This window comes from Clarias gariepinus, chromosome 21, assembly GCF_024256425.1.
Source record: "Clarias gariepinus isolate MV-2021 ecotype Netherlands chromosome 21, CGAR_prim_01v2, whole genome shotgun sequence".
In the NCBI taxonomy this organism is placed as follows: domain Eukaryota; kingdom Metazoa; phylum Chordata; class Actinopteri; order Siluriformes; family Clariidae; genus Clarias; species Clarias gariepinus.
The window spans coordinates 22,763,610-22,782,500 of NC_071120.1; the positions used below are offsets into that span (position 1 = coordinate 22,763,610).

Sequence of the window (18,891 nt, forward strand, 5' to 3'; positions counted from 1 at the left end):
GTCTAATTCACAGGCATGCATCAAAATGTGCTTTCATACAGAACAAGAAGTGGAGACAGATTACGCAAGTGCTCATCTAGACAATGGTATCTTAAAACAGAGACAGGAGTGTTCTCAAATTTCAAAAAGAGACTTAACAGGTTATTCAGATGACGTATACTCGTCATCCTAAAAGTTTATCTAAGATTTCCCATGATACGGTTATTAAATAAGACAAAGACGATGTGTTAAGCTTGAAATGAGCAATATAAACAGTACATATACCGTAGTGGAGCTGGCCAGAGTATTTCCGAAATTGCTGATCTATTGGGATTTTCACACACGAACGTTTCTAAGGTTTACAAGAGAATGGTTTGAAAATAAGAAAATATCCAATGAGCTACAGGTGAAATTCTCTGGGTGAAATGCCTTTTGAATGTCAGAGGTCGGAGATGAATGGCCAGACTGGTTCGAGCTGATAGAAAGGGATCAATAACGAAAATACCATCTCTGAAAGGCAGAAAATGAGATGCGTTTGAGACATTTCTTGGATTGGCAACCAGCCTAGTGCCCCAAGTCCCCTGGGATATGCTCCAGGCTCCTGCGACCCTGTATACAGGATAAGCGGTATACATGAAGAATGAATGAATAAATAAATGGTACTGGGATTGTACCAATGACAAGGTGCCTTTAGCACCCATGGGGATTTCTTAAACCCTTATAATTTTCCTCATCATCCTCCGGAGGACTGGATACAGTATAGGTCCAAATATGTTCTTTAAAAAGTCTACATTCGCAGGTTACGCTACATATGAAAAAGTTATAAAAGATAAAGATGCAGTTCAGTATTTCCTTTTATAATAATAATAATATAATAATTTTATATCTTTTTTAATCATCATACTGTATATTATGTTTGGAGCTGCACTGGTTCAGAAGATAAACCACAGAAAACATGTTATAGGAAAATAAATCAACCTAGACTTTAACTTGCTTATTTTCCTACCTCACCACGCCCTATGCTGTTGTATCGACTTCACCACTTAAAAGCTACTTGACCTAAAAAGATGACCGACCAAGTCTCGTGCAGAGCCGGTGTTTTTCCATCACCCTCCCGAGAATGAGACTCTACGGTTGTGTAAACTTTGATTACTTCTCATAGTTTTTCCTTTATTATAAGCACTTAATAGCTATAAACTTAGTTAATGACTTCAAACAGGAAGACGTTTGGCAAAAGAATGATACCTAACGGTCCTCCTGTGGGGATCGTACAAGGATGCACATAATAATGGGGGGAAATGTCACGTCCTTATATGTCTCAAGAGATCATAAACAGACACACTTACACACTTAACAATTCATTTCGCAAAGCCACGAGAACGCACCTTTCACCCACAAATGCAGATTTGTCTACAGGCCTGCCCATGATGGAAAAGAGCCTGCAGGGATCTCGGGCTCTCTTTTACCCACTACAAATCATGCAACGTGTCCAAAACGGAGCCTTTGCACAATAAAGGGGAAACGCAGCTCAAAGCAGCCAAGTAGGTTATAATTAACCCTCTCGCTCAAAGTGTGCCATTAGGCATTAGGTCAGTGCTGTGTGGGGAAGCTGTCACAAAAGAGACTGTAAATGACTCAACCTAAAACAACTTTCACTTCTCCTCACAAAGGCAGCGTGTCACATGATGTTTAGAGAAAACACATTACCCGGGTACCTCCTGCTAAACGGTGCGGCACGCCCTTTTAATAAAAGCACGCCATCTCTCCGACTGAGCTTCACACAGAGCTCTGAGCGAAGACTGTGCTGCTTGAAGCGGCTCATTAGAAGCTGTAATGACATTCGTTTGAAGGCCATTATGACTTGATTTATGGCACTCTGAGTGAAATGACCTCCTCTTACCCTTCCTTCCTTCAGAAAAACAGAGACGGTTAAGTATGAATGCAATGTGGAGGGAACGAGGCGGTTGTCTAAGTAAAAAAAAAAAAAAAAAAAAAAGTACACACCGCTAAACTTGAGACGGCCGTTTAAGTCAGGAACTGCAAACGGTATCGAATGAAGGATAAAACCGGTTGCATGAAAATTGAGGCTGAAATGTAGTTACTTAACCTGCAATAATGTATAGCAAGCTAGCTAACAGTTTATTTATCTATGTAAATAATAATAATAATTAAAAAAAAAAGGTTTGGGGCCTCCGAGTGGCGCAGTGGTAAAGTGCTTGCCCTATCATCCGGAGATCGCTGGTTCGAACCCCGGGTGATGCTGCGCACGCGGAAGGAGCGGCTAGCGCTTTCCTCCGAGTGTGTTACTCCGCCCCTAACGGTGCGTGAGCGAGCAGTCCGAAAAGATGCAGTCGGCTGACGTCACGCGGTTCGGAGGAAACACGTGATAGTCTTCGGCCCTCCCGGCTGAGTGGTAGTAGTAGCCTTAATGTGGGAGCCCCCTAGTGACGGGGAGGAATTGGCTACGACTAAATTAGGGGGGAAAATTGGAAAAATCCAAATAAATAAAAAAAATAAAATAAAATAAAAAAAAAGGTTTGTCTGTATGTTGGTCAGAACTCGCTTTTTCAATAATATCTTTACATTACATTCATTGGAGGAGCTGAAACCAGTCTTGAAAACAATTCCACCTGTCTGTCTGCCTGCCAGTCTCTCAGTCTGTCCCCGTCCATCTGTCCAGCCAGATTAAGCATCATGCAAACCAGGCTGGACAGAATTAAATGGAACTCTGGCAGTTATGAGCAGTTATGTGACAGATTATAAACCGCAAGTGTACTGCGCATGCATCAAACTGTGGGCGCGTCTTAAATCGGCCGCTCGACAGAACTTAATGAAACTTTCGCAGTATTTCAAAGTCAGTCTAAAAAAGTAAAAAAAAAAAAAAGTTTAAATTTCACAACTGAAATAACAGCGCTGAAGTGATAAGTGAATTTTAAAGCGCTGAAGTCGTTTAAAGACAATCTGATCTACTTTTTTCTATTTCTTATTTGTAATTCACTCTCCAATTACAACTTGGCATAAACAAGGCGTAAGATACTCAACCTTACAAAATTTGATTTCTTCGTAGAAGGTAACTTAATAAATAAGACATAGTTCTGCCGTACAGAAAGACAGACACAAGTACAGTACAGTGGGGCAAAACAGTATGTAGTCAGCCACCAAATGATAGAACCAAAAAGTTCTCCCACTTAAAAAGATGAGAGAGGTCTGTAATTTTCATCATACTGTGGGTAAACCTCAAAAGTTCTTGCCCCACTGTATGTGGGCTTCAACCTGAAATACTAATATCACTGGTTACATTAAAGCTGATCAGATTATTTTAAGCTTTAACCGTCAGCGCCGAATATTAACGCAACTACACACCGTTCTTTTCCATTCCTTATAACATTTTCTTTGTCACCAAACCCGGTGCTGGTGAACTGCATTTGATCCTGGCTAGCAACTTAAATTACAATCCTGATACAGTATTTAACTGTGGCATTGTGCACGTTATCTTGAAACCAGGAATGAAAAACGAATACCCAAGATATGAAATGTGTTTGTCCTGGCTACTGCTCCACCTCATACATACTGGACATAGTGGTTACACAACGCTATGCTTTAATCAAGGTTGAAAAATGAAGCGCATAATTAACTAATTTAAAAAAAAGATTTAAAAATGTAGGAATTTATTATTTCCTGCTGTTGTATTTACTTTTTTTTTTTTTTTTTTTAGGATTGTAACCTTCATTAGACCTGGCAATAAAACAAGTGAATGTTTTAGGGGAAGATTTTGACTTGAACTCTCAACCCTGGAAATATGAGGCGACAGTGACATCAATATTTTAAAATGATTAGCATTAATGAATAAATACAATTTCTTATTCTCAATATGTTCAACGTTACAATCCAACAGCATGTGACCATGGCTAGATATTAACAAATCAAAGTTTAAAAAATATATCATTTTCCCCCCTCAATTAAACATATGGGCAATATTAAATACACTACTTACTTATGAATAAAATATTTATTATAGTAACCTTTTTTTCCTAAACATTAAACAACAACAAAAACAACAATAATAATAACAATAATAAAAATACCAATAACATTATTATTATTATTATTATTATTGTTGTTGTTATTAATAGTGGTATGTACAGTAATCTTTCCAAAAAATTGGAATTAAAACATCAGAAATGGCCGTTTAAATGTAAGATAAACGTATTTAACACAATCAAATCTTAAAACTAATAAAACAACAAAAAACTGCAAAAAAATAAAAAAATCTAAAAATGAACATAAACTATAGTAAACCTGGTGTGAGGGTTGTGTATATTACCTGGGAGGGAATGCCACACATCATGTCCCAGGTGCCGTACTGGCCGTTCGTCTGACGATAAAGTCGCACTGCGTCTGTAAACGCTGGCGTCTGAACTTTACATTCCTCTGACAGGCCTGAGAAGGAAATGTGGAAAGCAACAGGGTCAGAATGAGATGATGATGATGTTAATAATGTTATCTCTACAAGTAAAATGACCAGTTGTGTTTTTCACTATGTAGCGTGCTATTATGTACTGTCCTGGAGTTTGGGGTTACACCTTTATTAATTTATGCACTAGGAGAAGTTGTATCTCTGTATCTGAAGTCTTAAACCAACCCTTGATTTTTTCATATTAAACTAAATTAAAAAAATAGAAATGTTTTACTGCGACTGGCTGAGCCTAAAGTGACTAAAGATACAATTTAATGCAACAATCTCAGCAGCAGCCTCGTTTCCCCTCTCGTCTGTCCCAACCGCTCAGCATTCGGCATCACCAGTAGACTAATCACCGCCTGATCATCTTTCATCATCTGTACTCGTTTCTCACTGGTTCATCCCACATGTTTAGATGGTTTTTCTTATGCTTAAATGGTTTATAGGTCTTAAACAAACAAAAATGACAGTAATTCAGGTAGCCTGGAGACCTATTCCTCAGGACTACATCTAAAATACAAGAATGTCAGGTTGTTTGGATGCAACCCATACCACAATACAGGATTTATATCCTTTTTTTTCCCTTTTTTTTAAATAATTAAAGCACAGAGAGACTTCAAGTACTTTTTTTGCTCCCTGACCAAATAAGTTCTTGAATTAGGGGGTAAGGGGAAAAAAGACAATGAACTACAAATATTTTGTTTCCAATGTTACAAAAATTTATTAAAAATTTTTTTTTTTAACTTGATGAAAAGAAAAATATTACCAGTAGTTCTTAACCTTTTTTAAAAAAATCAATTCTATGACTAAAAATAATAACTTGAATATTTTTCATGTGCCATGATACAAGTATGACTGTCTCGATTAAATATGTAGCTCATATGGTCTCCAAAGGAAAATAAAAAAAAGCATCATAACCAGCGTTATACTGTATATATATATATATATATATATATATATATATATATCTTGTACACTTATTTAATCTGTAATAGGAAATGTTAGTTAATCAGTTAATTACTTTTAATAATAAATCGAATCCAATCTACAGTAGATACCAGGCTATGATCTATCGAGGACTGGTAAGAGCGTTGTTATGATCACAGTGCATCATGTGACCCGTTTTCCCCCCATATCAGCAGAAATGCTCTCCAGCTAGCACTGCTTATGGGGAAAAACAAGCTTGTAACAGTTTACAAAAATCTCTCTCTCTCTCTCTGCCAGAAGTCATTTCAAGCGTCCGTAATAAAGTCCTAACCCATAAAGCGTTCCCTAGTGAGATGCTAGATTTCTAAATGGAATAGACATTTAAAGCGCTGACCCATAATGAACTTATGGATATGATCTGTGACTTCTTGCAGGTCAAGTAGAACCGCCCTAGGAGCCCTTTGAGGATCCAATGTCCACACTATTTCTTTAAACGATACACCATCACATAATGATCCCTGTATTACTCTCTTACAAAACATCATCTCTCTGCTTTGTTTGTGCATTGTTTGAGCACAATTAAAAAAAAAAAAAAAAAAAAGATCCCAGAGGAATCATTCTATTCTAGCTGTACCTGACTATGTAGTGTCTAGGGAATAGCAAGCAGGGCACCGTTTCAAACAGGTTGCGGCTGACTTCCCAGAAATGACCAAAAAAGAGAAGCAAGAGTGATGGTATACGCACACGTTTATTGGTGTGAATAGCCGAAAGTGAAACTCTTTCTCACTCAATCATGTGCAGACAAATACACAAACACATACACCCACCCACACCCACACATACACACACTAAAAAAACACCACTTGGCATGACCACAGGACATTCCAGCTGTGGGAACTGCTGCCTCTGTGGCTGCCATGTGGAATTATCAGCTAAACACAGTCACGGTTCTACATGCAAATTCAGCTTTTGAGAGTTTTAGATAATAAATAACAGACAGATGTTGATTAAAGTTTCAACTGTTTGTGTAGATTGATGGTTACAGCAAATATATATCCATAATTAAAACACTCGCGGGGTCAATATAGTGTATAGCGTGTAGTATACATAATAGTGTGTGTGTGTAATTATATATATATATATATATATATATATATATATATATATATATATATATATATATATATATTAGAGAAAGAGAGAAAGAGAGAGAATATTATGATTGTGCACATGTATATATATATACACACAAACATATAATGTATATATTTTATGTAGATAGCTAGATAGGTGTGTGTGTGTGTGTGTGTGTGTGTGTGTGTGTGTGTGTGTGTGTGTGTGTGTGTTTGACATACGACAAAGAGGGGAAGTAACTTGGAAGAGGGCTGGGTGTGGGGCTTCGAGTGGTGTAGACAGGAAGTTCACACACACACACACACACACACACACACACACACACACACACACACACAGAGCCTACAGTATGTATATGTGTATACATGCACGTACAGTCATGCATGGCAGCAAACCATGTCCCAGATTTTGGGTGGAGAAGAAATCATGACTCTGGTTGAGTGACTTTTTGTAAATATTATAACAGTCCAATTACTTGCTAACAAAATTTAACAGTTAAACAGCTAAAATGACAATTTTACATTGCCAGGATTGACCATTGCTGGGTTAGCCTCTGTTCTAAATACATTATATATTTAAAACAATAAAAAAAAAAAAAAAAAAATTAAAACATAAATCAATCAATTAGACCAGAGAGGGTAAATAAACAATCCACCAACCAACCATCTGTCCAATGAGCTGCTTTTAGCTGAATACTGTAGATTAGATCACAGTATTCCTACAGTATTTAGGTGTAGGTGTAAGTATGTAGGTGTAAGAGTCATGCCACTGTACAAACGGTCAATGCAACAAAAAAAAAAAAGTACTTACAATATTTGTTAAAATATATAGATTTTTATCAAGTATTACACTCACTCACTCATCGTCTATACCGCTTTATCCTGTATTCAGGGTCGCGGGAAGCCTGGAGCCTATCCCAGGAGGGTACACTAGGCAGGGCGCAAATCCATCTCAGGGCGCGCACACACACACACACACACACACACACACACACACACACTTATTCACACACTATGGGCAATTTGAGAACACCAACTAAACTAACTTACATGTCTTTGGACTATGGGAGGAAACCAGAGTACCCGGAGGAATCAAGTAGTAGATCTAAAAATAATTTATAAACATTATAAATAATACAAACGAAAATTTCTATTTATGCTATAATAAACATTTTATTTCATGTTAGCATACGAAAGGCAAATAATATACACTAAAGTCTTAAACCACACCTTATGTCTTCAAAGAGTGCTTCCAAACAGACTTTTTTTTTTTTTTTTATGTAATCTTAATGAATAGCTCTCCAGGCTTCCTGAAGGATTATTCTTTGCTCTTATTTTCAGGCCAGTCCCAGTACCTGACCAGTTTCAGTGGAATGCTGAGTGCTTGGAACAGACGAGAGGGGAAATGAGGTTTTCTACATTATTTAATTAAATTTATAATTAAGAAATGTGGCTCAAGACATGTAGAGGTTGCAAGAATTTGATACAAATTTATAAATGGATAAAACGAAATATAACGTTTGGTTTAAATTAAAGGTAACTATTTATTGTTTCTGCTTCACTAGATCACACTGCTCGGTCCACATCTGGACCACAGTCCATCACTTTACAACCCTTCCTCTATAGAAAACTCCTCAAAAGGATCTGAAACCTTCACCGTCACAGCATTCTGTACACCTTGTTTTTCGGGTCAGTATTATCTTCTTCTTCATACACAGTTCAAGGCATGGGTGCTATTTAGAATTTTTCTAAAACACATGTTATCAGTAGCAAATTCCTGTTACTAAGTACAGATATTAGCCTGTTTAATCCCACCGGCAACAAACACGAACAAAAGGTTGTAAAGCTGATAAAGAGCTGTACACATGTTCTTATCCTGATAAGCGTCGGGGTGGATATGGTATACAGGACCAGCGGGTGTGAAGTGAAAATACATGATACACACCTAAACGCAAATTACAGGAGACAATCTACTGTACCCATCAGCATGCTTTTGGACAGCGGGAGATAATCACACATTTCTATTCTTTTCGATTCCAGCGATACAATTTATGGATATAATAAAAAAAAATGCTTATTACCGATCTGAGATCAAGTAAGATCAAGTAAGATTTAATGTCTATTTTATATTTTACTTCATTTACATCTCTTTTTCTAAATGTTTTGGATTGTTTTTATATGAAAAAATATGATTATAGTACTGAAAATTGGTAATATTGGTAATGTTTTTGGGTGGCTGGAACGCATTATCTGCATTTACATTATTTCCTATGATATAATGCGTTTCACAATACGAAATTTCGCACTAAGAACTCCCAATGGGAAAACATATGGCTTTCTTTGTTGACATCATTGGCTGATTTGATAACCCCATTTGTCCATTCTGACTATATGATATGCACCAATAGTGAGGTCCTATAAGGTGTTCATATGGGAGATGTACTGCAAGTAATGCAAAAGGAGGCATACCTTTTTAAAAAAATTTATTAACAGACATGGGATGTTCAAACTGCACATACTGATCGAGTAACTCCTCCTCTGTGCAAAGTTACTACTCAACATCACAAGCAGTGCATTTGTGCCATCATTGAACCCAACTTTCAAATCCTTTTTAAAAATCCCCTTTGTCACAGTTAATGTTCTGCATGGTTTGTCTTCAATGCCGGTTCCCCTTCTTTAAACTTTTTCATCCATGTATAAACATTGTATCGTCAGTGGTGTCCTCTCCAACACCATTCTGTAGTGCAGTAGGAAACTGCACCGAGACAAAAGGGGATTTTTTTTGTAAGAGGTTTCGAGAGTTCAACAATGCCACAAATGCATCACTTGTGATGGACACTCGGGTGAGTAATACTTTTGTAAAGAGGAATTGTTCCTCTACTAACTTGTGCAATCTGAAGAACCTACGTCAGTTTAGAAAAAACATTATGCCCACTTTTGCATTACATTCAGTACAGCCCTCATATAACTGAATCAGTGTTAATTGTGCCATAATGAACATACTATATAAGTAATTGCAAAATCTTAAACAAACATCAAGAGTTTAAATAAGTTGGTGGAAAATTGGAGCAAGGAGGATTAAAAAAAAAATTTAATAAAATAAAAATCACTAGTTTATTGTAGGAAAACATTCCTCCTAAATGCTGGATGACTTTATCTTGATGTGTTGCAGCTGTCGGGTCAAGACAGATACACATCTATTTACCGCATGAGAAATTAATCATTAATTGCCCTCACATACCAAATTTTATTCAGACCCCAGTGCAGACAGACTGCACCTCGAACGAAGTTGTGATGTTAGTGTCAACTCTGACTGCAAACCAACTAAAAGCTCTTGATTTATTTTCCACTTTAAACTTTCATTCATTTTTCACAATTTTAACTTTAGGATATTAATTCCCTAGTTCTAATACCTTATAATTTCTATAGAAACAACATACATACAGAGAGACGTGTACGACAGATGTTCATACAGTGTAAACATTATAAAACTGTGTGTGATCACTGATAGGGTCAAATTATTATGAATTTTATTTAAAATTTTGTAAGGAGTTCTGTTTCCTTACGTTTTTTCACCATGTGTTAGAAAATACTTTTTTTATCTTTAACAGCTATTCTGTCTTATTGAGAAGCAGGTAAAAAACAGCGGATAACAGGATTGTTGAGCAACATTAAATGCAACTATAAATGTAAATAAATACACTGTACCTTTAAGTAAAAATGTAATAATTGAAAAATGGCTGAAAAATAAGAGGAGGAAAATTATAGTCCACACCACACCATTCCACCATTAATAATTTCCATAATACGTAAATACATACACATACATCTATCTATCTATCTATCTCTACTGTATATACATATATATACCGTATTTATATATATATATATATATATATATATATATATATATATATATATATATATATATATATATAGATATACACACACACACACACATATACATATACACATACAGATATACACACACACATATACATATACACATACAGTACAGTATATAAACTCCACCATGATTGCTATTTTGTGCTTGTCTTGGACAATCCTTTGAGTACACAGATGTACCTTCCTTCATTCTGCCTGCATATTTTTCAAGGCTTCATGCATTCCAGCAATACGACCCCTTGTTCAGTTCAGAAAAGCCGCTGAGAAAGTCGAGCCCAGGCCAGCCATGTCACTGGAATGACTGATACGGCCACATTCCTCTGCGTGTACTTCACGTATTGAGTTACGCATTGTATTCGGGTGTTTAAAGAGAGAAGCGGGGGAGTCGTGCAGTTGTGCAGATTTTTCACACAGACCTGTGGGCTGACCTGCATAACTCAAAAATTAACCCTTCTCCCGACTCGTGCTTTCAGTTTCCTTATTAAATTCCCACTCAATACTCATTTATCTGTTGCAACTACACTTCCCACGAGTTTATCCCACATTTATTTCAATAAGCGTCACTCATCACAGCTGTATTCGTCTAATACCATACTAGCTTAAGGCGCACCATAAAACATGTTCCATGCATTTAATGGTATGACTCCATCATCATCATCACCACCGTGTCAGGATAAATCAACTTTTCAATTCATTTTCATGTCTTTCACACTTTTAAATAAATAAAAAACATTTAAAAATTCTCTACTATTCTACTCTACTAATTTAGTTTTTTTTTTTGTCTGTGTGTGTCCTTAAAGCACGCAGAGTGTATACTAAGATAAAAGAACCCTACAGAGGCTTATCTATAAGCTCTGATGCACTTTGTGGTTGGAATATCTAAGAAACTCAGAGTCCGATTAGATTTCAATGCAGGGTGAAAAATCTTAGATTAGAAATTCTTTATACGCCTTTTTATACTTAAGCTTAATCTCTATTTGTACATTACTTTCTGCTATAAAAAAAAACATTTATGACAACAATGGAGCAAAATTTAGTGGGGGAAATTCAATTACTGGACACGATGCAAGGTATGTGCACATTTTGTATTAAATTAATTATTTTAAAAGTGAATGAAATGCATGTGTAAAAGGACATACTGTATAAGGAATTAAAATATGATGGGGCATGCTGTTATAAAAACATCATCGAGTGTTTTATCCATCTTATTCCACAGCAGCTTATCAATGTTACCAGGTTACCAATTTCCTACTTAAACAAAAACACACACTATAAATGAATAGAATATATTACGTGATGTTGTAGAACATCGGCAAAAGACGTTCGCTCCTGTTGTAACTCAGACTATGACTGTTATAAACATTAATTCCCTTACCATCCTGTCTTTAGTTCTCCATTTTGAACCCTATACAGTATACATAGGAATTTAGCCATAGGGGAGCACAATCCAGTTTCTTCTTGTGCCAGTCCCAAGTCTGGATAAATGCAGAGGGTTGTGGCAGGAAGGGCATCCGATGTAAAACATTTGCCAAATCAATCATGTGAATCATTGATGGGGCTTCCATACCGGATTGGTCGTGGCCTGGGTTAACAGGACCGCCACCGGTGCTGCTGACCTACAGGGTGCTGGTGGAAATTGGGTTACTTTGGTTAGGCAAGTGTGTGAATCAGAAGAACCCAAGTGGAACGGTAAGGCTACAGGGATCAGAGGTAAAGGACTTCAAGCACTTAGGGTCAACGGTCCAGAGCAACAGAGAGTGTGGAAAGGAGGTGAAGAGGTGGGTACAGGCAGGTTGGAATGGGTGGAGAAAAGTGTCACGTGTGTTATGTGACAAAAGAGTATCAGCGAGAATGAAAGGAAAGGTGTACATGACAGTGATGAGACCAGCGATGCTCTACGGCTTAGAGACAGTGCCGCTGAAGAAAAGACAGGAGGCAGAGTTGGAGGCAGCAGAGCTGAAGATGTTGAGGTTCTCCTTGGGAGTGACAAGGATGGATAGGATCAAGAATGAGTTCATCAGAGGGACAACCCATGTTAGATGTTTTGGAGATAAAGTCAGAGAGGCCAGATTGAGGTGGTTTGGACATGTTCAGAGGAGAGATGGTGAGCATATTGGTGGAAGGATGCTGAGGTTGGAACTGCCAGGTAGGAGGTCTAGAGGAAGACCAAAGAGGAGATTTATGGATGTAGTGAGAGAGGACATGAAGTTAGTTGGGATAAGAGAAGAGGATGGAGGGAATAGTGTTAGATGAAGGCAGATCATTTGCTGTGGCGACCCCTGAAAGTGAACAGCCGAAAGACGAAGACGAAGAATACAGTACGCTAGTTAAGTTACACAATCTGACCAATCAGAATTAAGAACTCAACAGCGCTGTAATAACTGAGATTTTTTGTTTTTGTTTTGTGCAATTAATTCAATTAACATTAAGGATGACAATAATTTGTCACTAATTCCTAAGAAAGCATTCACTTTTCCAGGTTTACAACAATCACAAACAACACGAACACCAAAGCCTAACAGCAGGTGCATTTCATAACCTTAATTATTCAATTATATACTAGGGTTAATTGGCGACAGGATCATCTATGCCAACAGAGAGGAAAGTCCAGCCACAGAAAAGCCAATGGAGCACACATTAGCCTTAACTTATCCAGATGCCAATCCAATCGAGCAACCATCAGACGTGCCCGACCCTCCCACAACCTACTGCACCCAATGTTTTGGTGTCACACCACAACACACCCATAGAGGTGCTGTGGAGCCTCACCATGGGGAACCCAAAACCTACAGTAGGTGGTGGTTAATGGGTTACATACATTACACAAACTACAGGCAATTTGGGAACGCCAATTAGCCAAATCTTCATTTTTGGACTTTGAGAAGGAAATAACATGCAGTGCTACCGTTATGTGTTTCTCTTGCATAATAATAATAATAATAATAATAATAATAATAATAATAATAGGCTTAATACCAAAACTTTAACACAATACATTTGGCTTCTGTATTTAACCTGATAACCTCCAAACTAAAGCATCAACACTATTGCATATCTGAGTAGGTGTGTAGTATTTATGACCTCTCAAAAACCCACTAGTGAACTTAATTATGGCTTAATCGTCCAACACACACCCACACCACTGCAAGAAGAAAAGGAAGTGGACATCACTGGGTGAGAGGAACATAGTCATGATTATGCGTTAGTCATACAAAACAACTCAAACAGTGCTATGGAGATTAGCTTAAAAAAAACCCTCATACACACTCACGTCTGAAAAACAAAGCGCTTCCTCTGAGTTGGCACCGAGGAAAACCACTAGACCTAAATTATATGGCGCTGCCTTAATTGTGCCTGAACACGTCGCATCAAGTGTGTCAGCTTTAAGGGATAGCGGAGGTGAGCAAAACTAACCGACGTTCACCGACTGCACAAACACACTCACTTTACGGCACCTTCAGTTAAGTGCAGATCAGTTGGCGCAGATCCTCAGAGTGTGTGTGTGTGTGTGTGTGCAGTCAGAGCGGAGTTACTTAACCGCTAACAGAAATGTGAGATCTTTCCTTTCTGGGTTCCATTTCAACATATTTCCAGTAGATCTTTAATCCTCTTCACATAAGCATGTAGCAGTGTTGGAGTGATTAATCAGAGTGTGAAATCCAGTTAGGAGTCAGGATCAGATACTTAAAGGATACCACATTTAACGTTTAATCATCTTTTGTGCTGGCTGGATTAATGCATTAACGTGGAAAGAAGGAGAGCTAGGAAAGAAGGAAAAAACCTGTACGTCAATAAAAGAGAATAAAAAGTGGTGAGAAATACTGGAAATTCAGATCAGGCCTTTTTTGGGAAGAAAAAACAGTGCACACACACACACACACACACACACACACTTCCCACTGCTAGTGTGCATTCCCTTCTCTGTAACCTCCCACCCAGGCAGAACGAAGGAATCTGAACTCCAGCAGAGAAGCAGAGTGGAGAAGGAGGGAAAAAAAAAAAAAACAGGTTTAGAATTTATAGAGCAGTAAGCCACAACGCTCGAAAAAGCAAGTGCTTGTATTTTGTCTCACGTCGTAACAACCCCCCTTTGGCAGTGCTGGCGCTTTTTTTGGTGCTACCCCCCCAAAAAAACGCAAACTCCTGCTTTTAAATGCATTTGACAACAAGGTATTTTTGAAACACATGAAGGCTTATCCCTGCTATCATTTACTGCAGTACCAGCCACAACCGAGCTCACTCTCACACTCACCTTCTATACCGCTTTATCCTGTGTTCAGGGTCACAGGGACCTGGAGCCTATCCCAGGGGGCTTGGGGCAGAGGTACACCCTGGGCAGGGTGCCAAGCCATCGCAGGGCACACATACACACACACACACACTTTGGGAACGCCAATTAGCCTAACCTGCAGGTCTTTGGACTATGGGAGGAAACCGGAGTACCTGAAGGAAACCCACCCAGCACGGGGAGAACATGCAACATCCATGCACACAGAGACGGGAATCGAGCCTGGCCGGGAATCGAACCCGGACCCTGGAGGTGCAAAGTGACGGTGCTAACCACCACACCACCGAGCTCACTGGTTGATAATATCTTTCTGAATCAAAACTCAAGTGAAAATGAACTCGCATGAAAAATCCGGTATTGTAATATCTTCTTGATGACTAGTGAGAAAGCATGTTGTGAAAATGCAAACTGCATTACATTACTCTCATGCTCATACTGCTCATTACTCAGGCACATATTTGTTATTAAAACTAACAGTTACGATGAGAGATGAGGGAGATTCCTCATTTATGCAAGGCAGTGGTTTGCTCACGAAGACATGCAGAGACGAATTATAAATTATAATATGTTGTTAAACTGAGTAAAACTAACAAATGTACTATTCAGTAGAATATGTTGCTGACTGGATATGAAATTAACAGCATATTATGGGTTATATATTGTGCATATATACACACATACACATACATTACATACATGTATATATACACACACACACACACAAATATATATATTAGTATGTATATATACACACACATGTATGTATGTGTGTATATATGCACAATATATAACCCATAATATATATATACATATGTGTGTGTATACAGTGGGGAAAATATTTATTATATTTTTAAAAATATATATATAAAATATTTTTTCTTGTATTTGTACAGATAAGTTTTTATTATATTTTGTTTTTATATATATATATATATATATATATATCATTCCTTAGCTGAAGTTATTGTCCATAATTCATTTCCGGTTTTATTTCATATTTATTTCCTATTAATAGTCTTTTTTTAACGTCACGAGCGGTCAATTAAGCATCCCGCTGCACATTGTACTGTGTATGACTGTGTATGGGACAAATAACATTTTTATTTGGTTTAAAAACCAAAGACGTCAAACTAGGACCTTTGATTTGTGCAGAATGAGAGTATATACATAGATCATTTCTCTATACAGTATAATCAGATATTCAGTTTTACAAAGTCCCAGTTTGACATGAACGCCCCTCATGCATTTTAAAATACTTTTCAAATAGATAATACTAATGAATTCTGATATGGATGTGGTACAATAGCTAAAACGTTAAAAAATTAAAAAAGGCAGTTTTTATTTCAGGATATTCCAAAGTAAAAAGTAGTGACTGATTCTAATGAATGATTAAAATGTGGGAACGAGTTGGATATTCAGAGCTATAGTTGACAAGTGTGGGCTTGTTGACGTGTTATGATGCAGTTACTCAAAAAAATTGCCGTCAGTCAGCTCTCTCTCTCTCTCTCGAGTGGTAAGCGATTTAGAAAAGCCTCTCAGAAACAATAACAAGACTTGCAACAGAGTGGGCCAAGATTCACCCAACACCATGTTTAGACAAGACAAAATGATCACTTTCATAACGGCTAATACAGAATAGAGAGAGAAACACTGAAAGAGAAAGAACGCCAGAGAGAAATGTTGACGTTTTGTGATGGTTTGCATACTACACGCTTTCCTGAACGGTAACCATTCTCTTTCCCATGCATCATAATCATTTCTAACCTTATTGAAAGATGCAAATACACCGACTGTCCAAATCCACTGTTTTAAAACACTGTCTGTCTTTATATCAGCCAGTAGTCTTACTGGTTTTTCAGAAGCCCCGCCCACCATGCAGTTATTCCATGTTTAAAAATAATAATATCCTATATTTTACATCTTTCAAAGGATTGATATTTATTTACATTAGGGACTGTTTTAAGAGCTGTGCAGTTATCTCCATTTCATCTCAGCTTGAATGATTTCAAACTGATGTAATATTATTCTAAATGTATTGGCTGGAAACAAACAAAAGTCCCGCCTACAGCTACACTTATAATCTAAAATATTATATTTATGGAAAAACTACAACAGTTTAACAAGGAACTGTATACGTACTGTACAGTGCATGTCTTTAGAATTGTACACCGGCAGTTATCTATTCAGGCAGAACGCGGCAGTAAAGTGGCATTAAATCGTGCAGATACAGCAATACACAGCAAAATAATTATCTCTTAGCAAGTAAAATGTTCTTGAATCTAGCCACACCGATTTATAATATCCTGAAATATGTTCACACCAATCAAAAAAAAAAATACGATTATTAAGCTTATTCATAATCAAATTTAACTAAAACTGTAAGCGAAACAAAATCTTGTTCTATTGGTACAAAATTTTGCTTTTTTCAAGGACTAAATTCCTAGAAATAAACAAAACAAAATTTTTTGCTCAATTTTTTTTTCAATATTTGATTAGAAATAAGATTATTTATCTGATATTTTGGTTTGTTGTAATCGTATTTTAAGATATTCAGGATAATTTCATTTTCTAATTTCTTCCAGTTTACCAAAAGCTTCAGTTAAGAATTACATGAAACACCAAAACTGGAATAAAAAGTGTGATTTCAGTGACCATTGTGTGGTTGGTCTCGGTGGTTGAATATTTCAGCAACTGTTGATCTCCTGGGATTTTTCAGTCCCTAGAGGTGGCACAGAACGGTGGACAAACATAAACCAAAGTAAAACAGCTTGTTGTTGAGAGGTCAGAGGGGAATGGCCAGACTGGTTTAACATAACAGGAAGTCTATAGTAATTCAAATAGCCTCTCTGAACGGATTGTAAAAAAAAATGTAATCTGTCTACTTTGGGTGATCCTGCAACCCACTGTAACCTCCGTGTCTCACCATGATGAGTATTCGGGGATTATTATGCGATTATTTGATTTCTTCCAGTTTGAACCAGTATATTTGTGCTTCTCCGACTGGTGCACATTGGATGTTTCTGAAATAATCAGACCAGCCTGCCTGGCACCAACAACCACCATGCCATGGTCAAAGCCACATTTTTTCAATTCTGATGTTTGATGTGAACTTTAACTAAAGCTATTGGACTGCCCTTGTAGGATTTTATGTATCGCTCTGTTGCCACATGATTGACCGAGGAGGCGCATTGATGTTCCTAATAAAGTCTATAGTTACAGTTTATGATGAAAATGCATCCCAGATTTGTTTATGTTTAATTGAACCAGACGCCAATTTAAAAATTTAACATCATCATAAAATTTTAGAGTTGATGATTCAAACAAGCCCCAGTCCCTGCATGCTTACGGTACACGTCAATCTCATCTTCATCATGTACTCTCTCTTTCTTTCGCTCGCTCTTTTATAGCCTTGAGCTACAGAATTCCTTCTATTCTCCAGCATGTTAAAGGAATGTTTTTACTGCATGATCACGTTTCCCTCCTGTTAAAATGTTGCTGTCAAAAAGATCCCGTGGCCCGTAACGTAATCCAGCATCATCACCTAATAAACTGCCTGCCTTGTGTGATTAATCACTGCAGATACAAAGGCTTATGATGAAATCAAAAAAGCAGTCAAAAGGGCTTTGCTCATGGGGCTCATAGGAGACATTATACCGGCACATCAACAGGCACATCATAGTAAAAGTCTCCATTACATGCGTATTTTAAGCGCACTGCATCATCCTGCCCAGCGACTCACCGTTGTTGGTGTGCCGGATGCAGTCCTGAAACACGGCGTGCCACTTCTCCTGCTCTTTCTCCGTGGCCGCACAGAAGTAGTGATGCCGGGCGTACGGGTGCCACAGGATGACCGGGAACTGTGTGGCACATTTCAGGAAGGGAGAGCTGCCCATTTTGGCTTTTACATCTTGGGAAAAGAAAAAACACACACAAATATAAATGGATGAAAATATCAGTTAAGGTGTGCACTTAGATGTCCTTATAATGAAGTTTGAAACTGTATAGAATATGGCCATTGATGATGTTTCTCATTGCCCTTCCTCAACATTACTCAGTAGTGCAAAAATAACACCACTGCAAACAGTGAAGTCCTATCATATACAGAAAAACACATTATTTCCCCATGAGTTGTTGCTTAAAGTTCATACCAGGAAGGCTGGTGTCAAGGAGTTCCAGGTACTTCTCCATTGAGATCAGCA

General features: G+C 37.6%; 1 protein-coding gene across 1 annotated transcript in view; it reads right to left on the reverse strand.

Moving 5' to 3' along the window:
* Positions 1-18,891, reverse strand: part of niban2b (niban apoptosis regulator 2b) — a 49,668-nt gene that overhangs the window by 11,711 nt on the left and 19,066 nt on the right. The window contains exons 4-6 of the mRNA XM_053480586.1: positions 18,841-18,891; positions 18,432-18,599; positions 4,304-4,419 (exon numbers count right to left, since the gene is read on the reverse strand). The exon at positions 18,841-18,891 is cut by the window's right edge and continues 55 nt beyond it. Of these exons, the coding sequence (XP_053336561.1) occupies positions 4,304-4,419; positions 18,432-18,599; positions 18,841-18,891 (335 nt within the window). The remainder of the gene's footprint in view (positions 1-4,303; positions 4,420-18,431; positions 18,600-18,840) is intronic.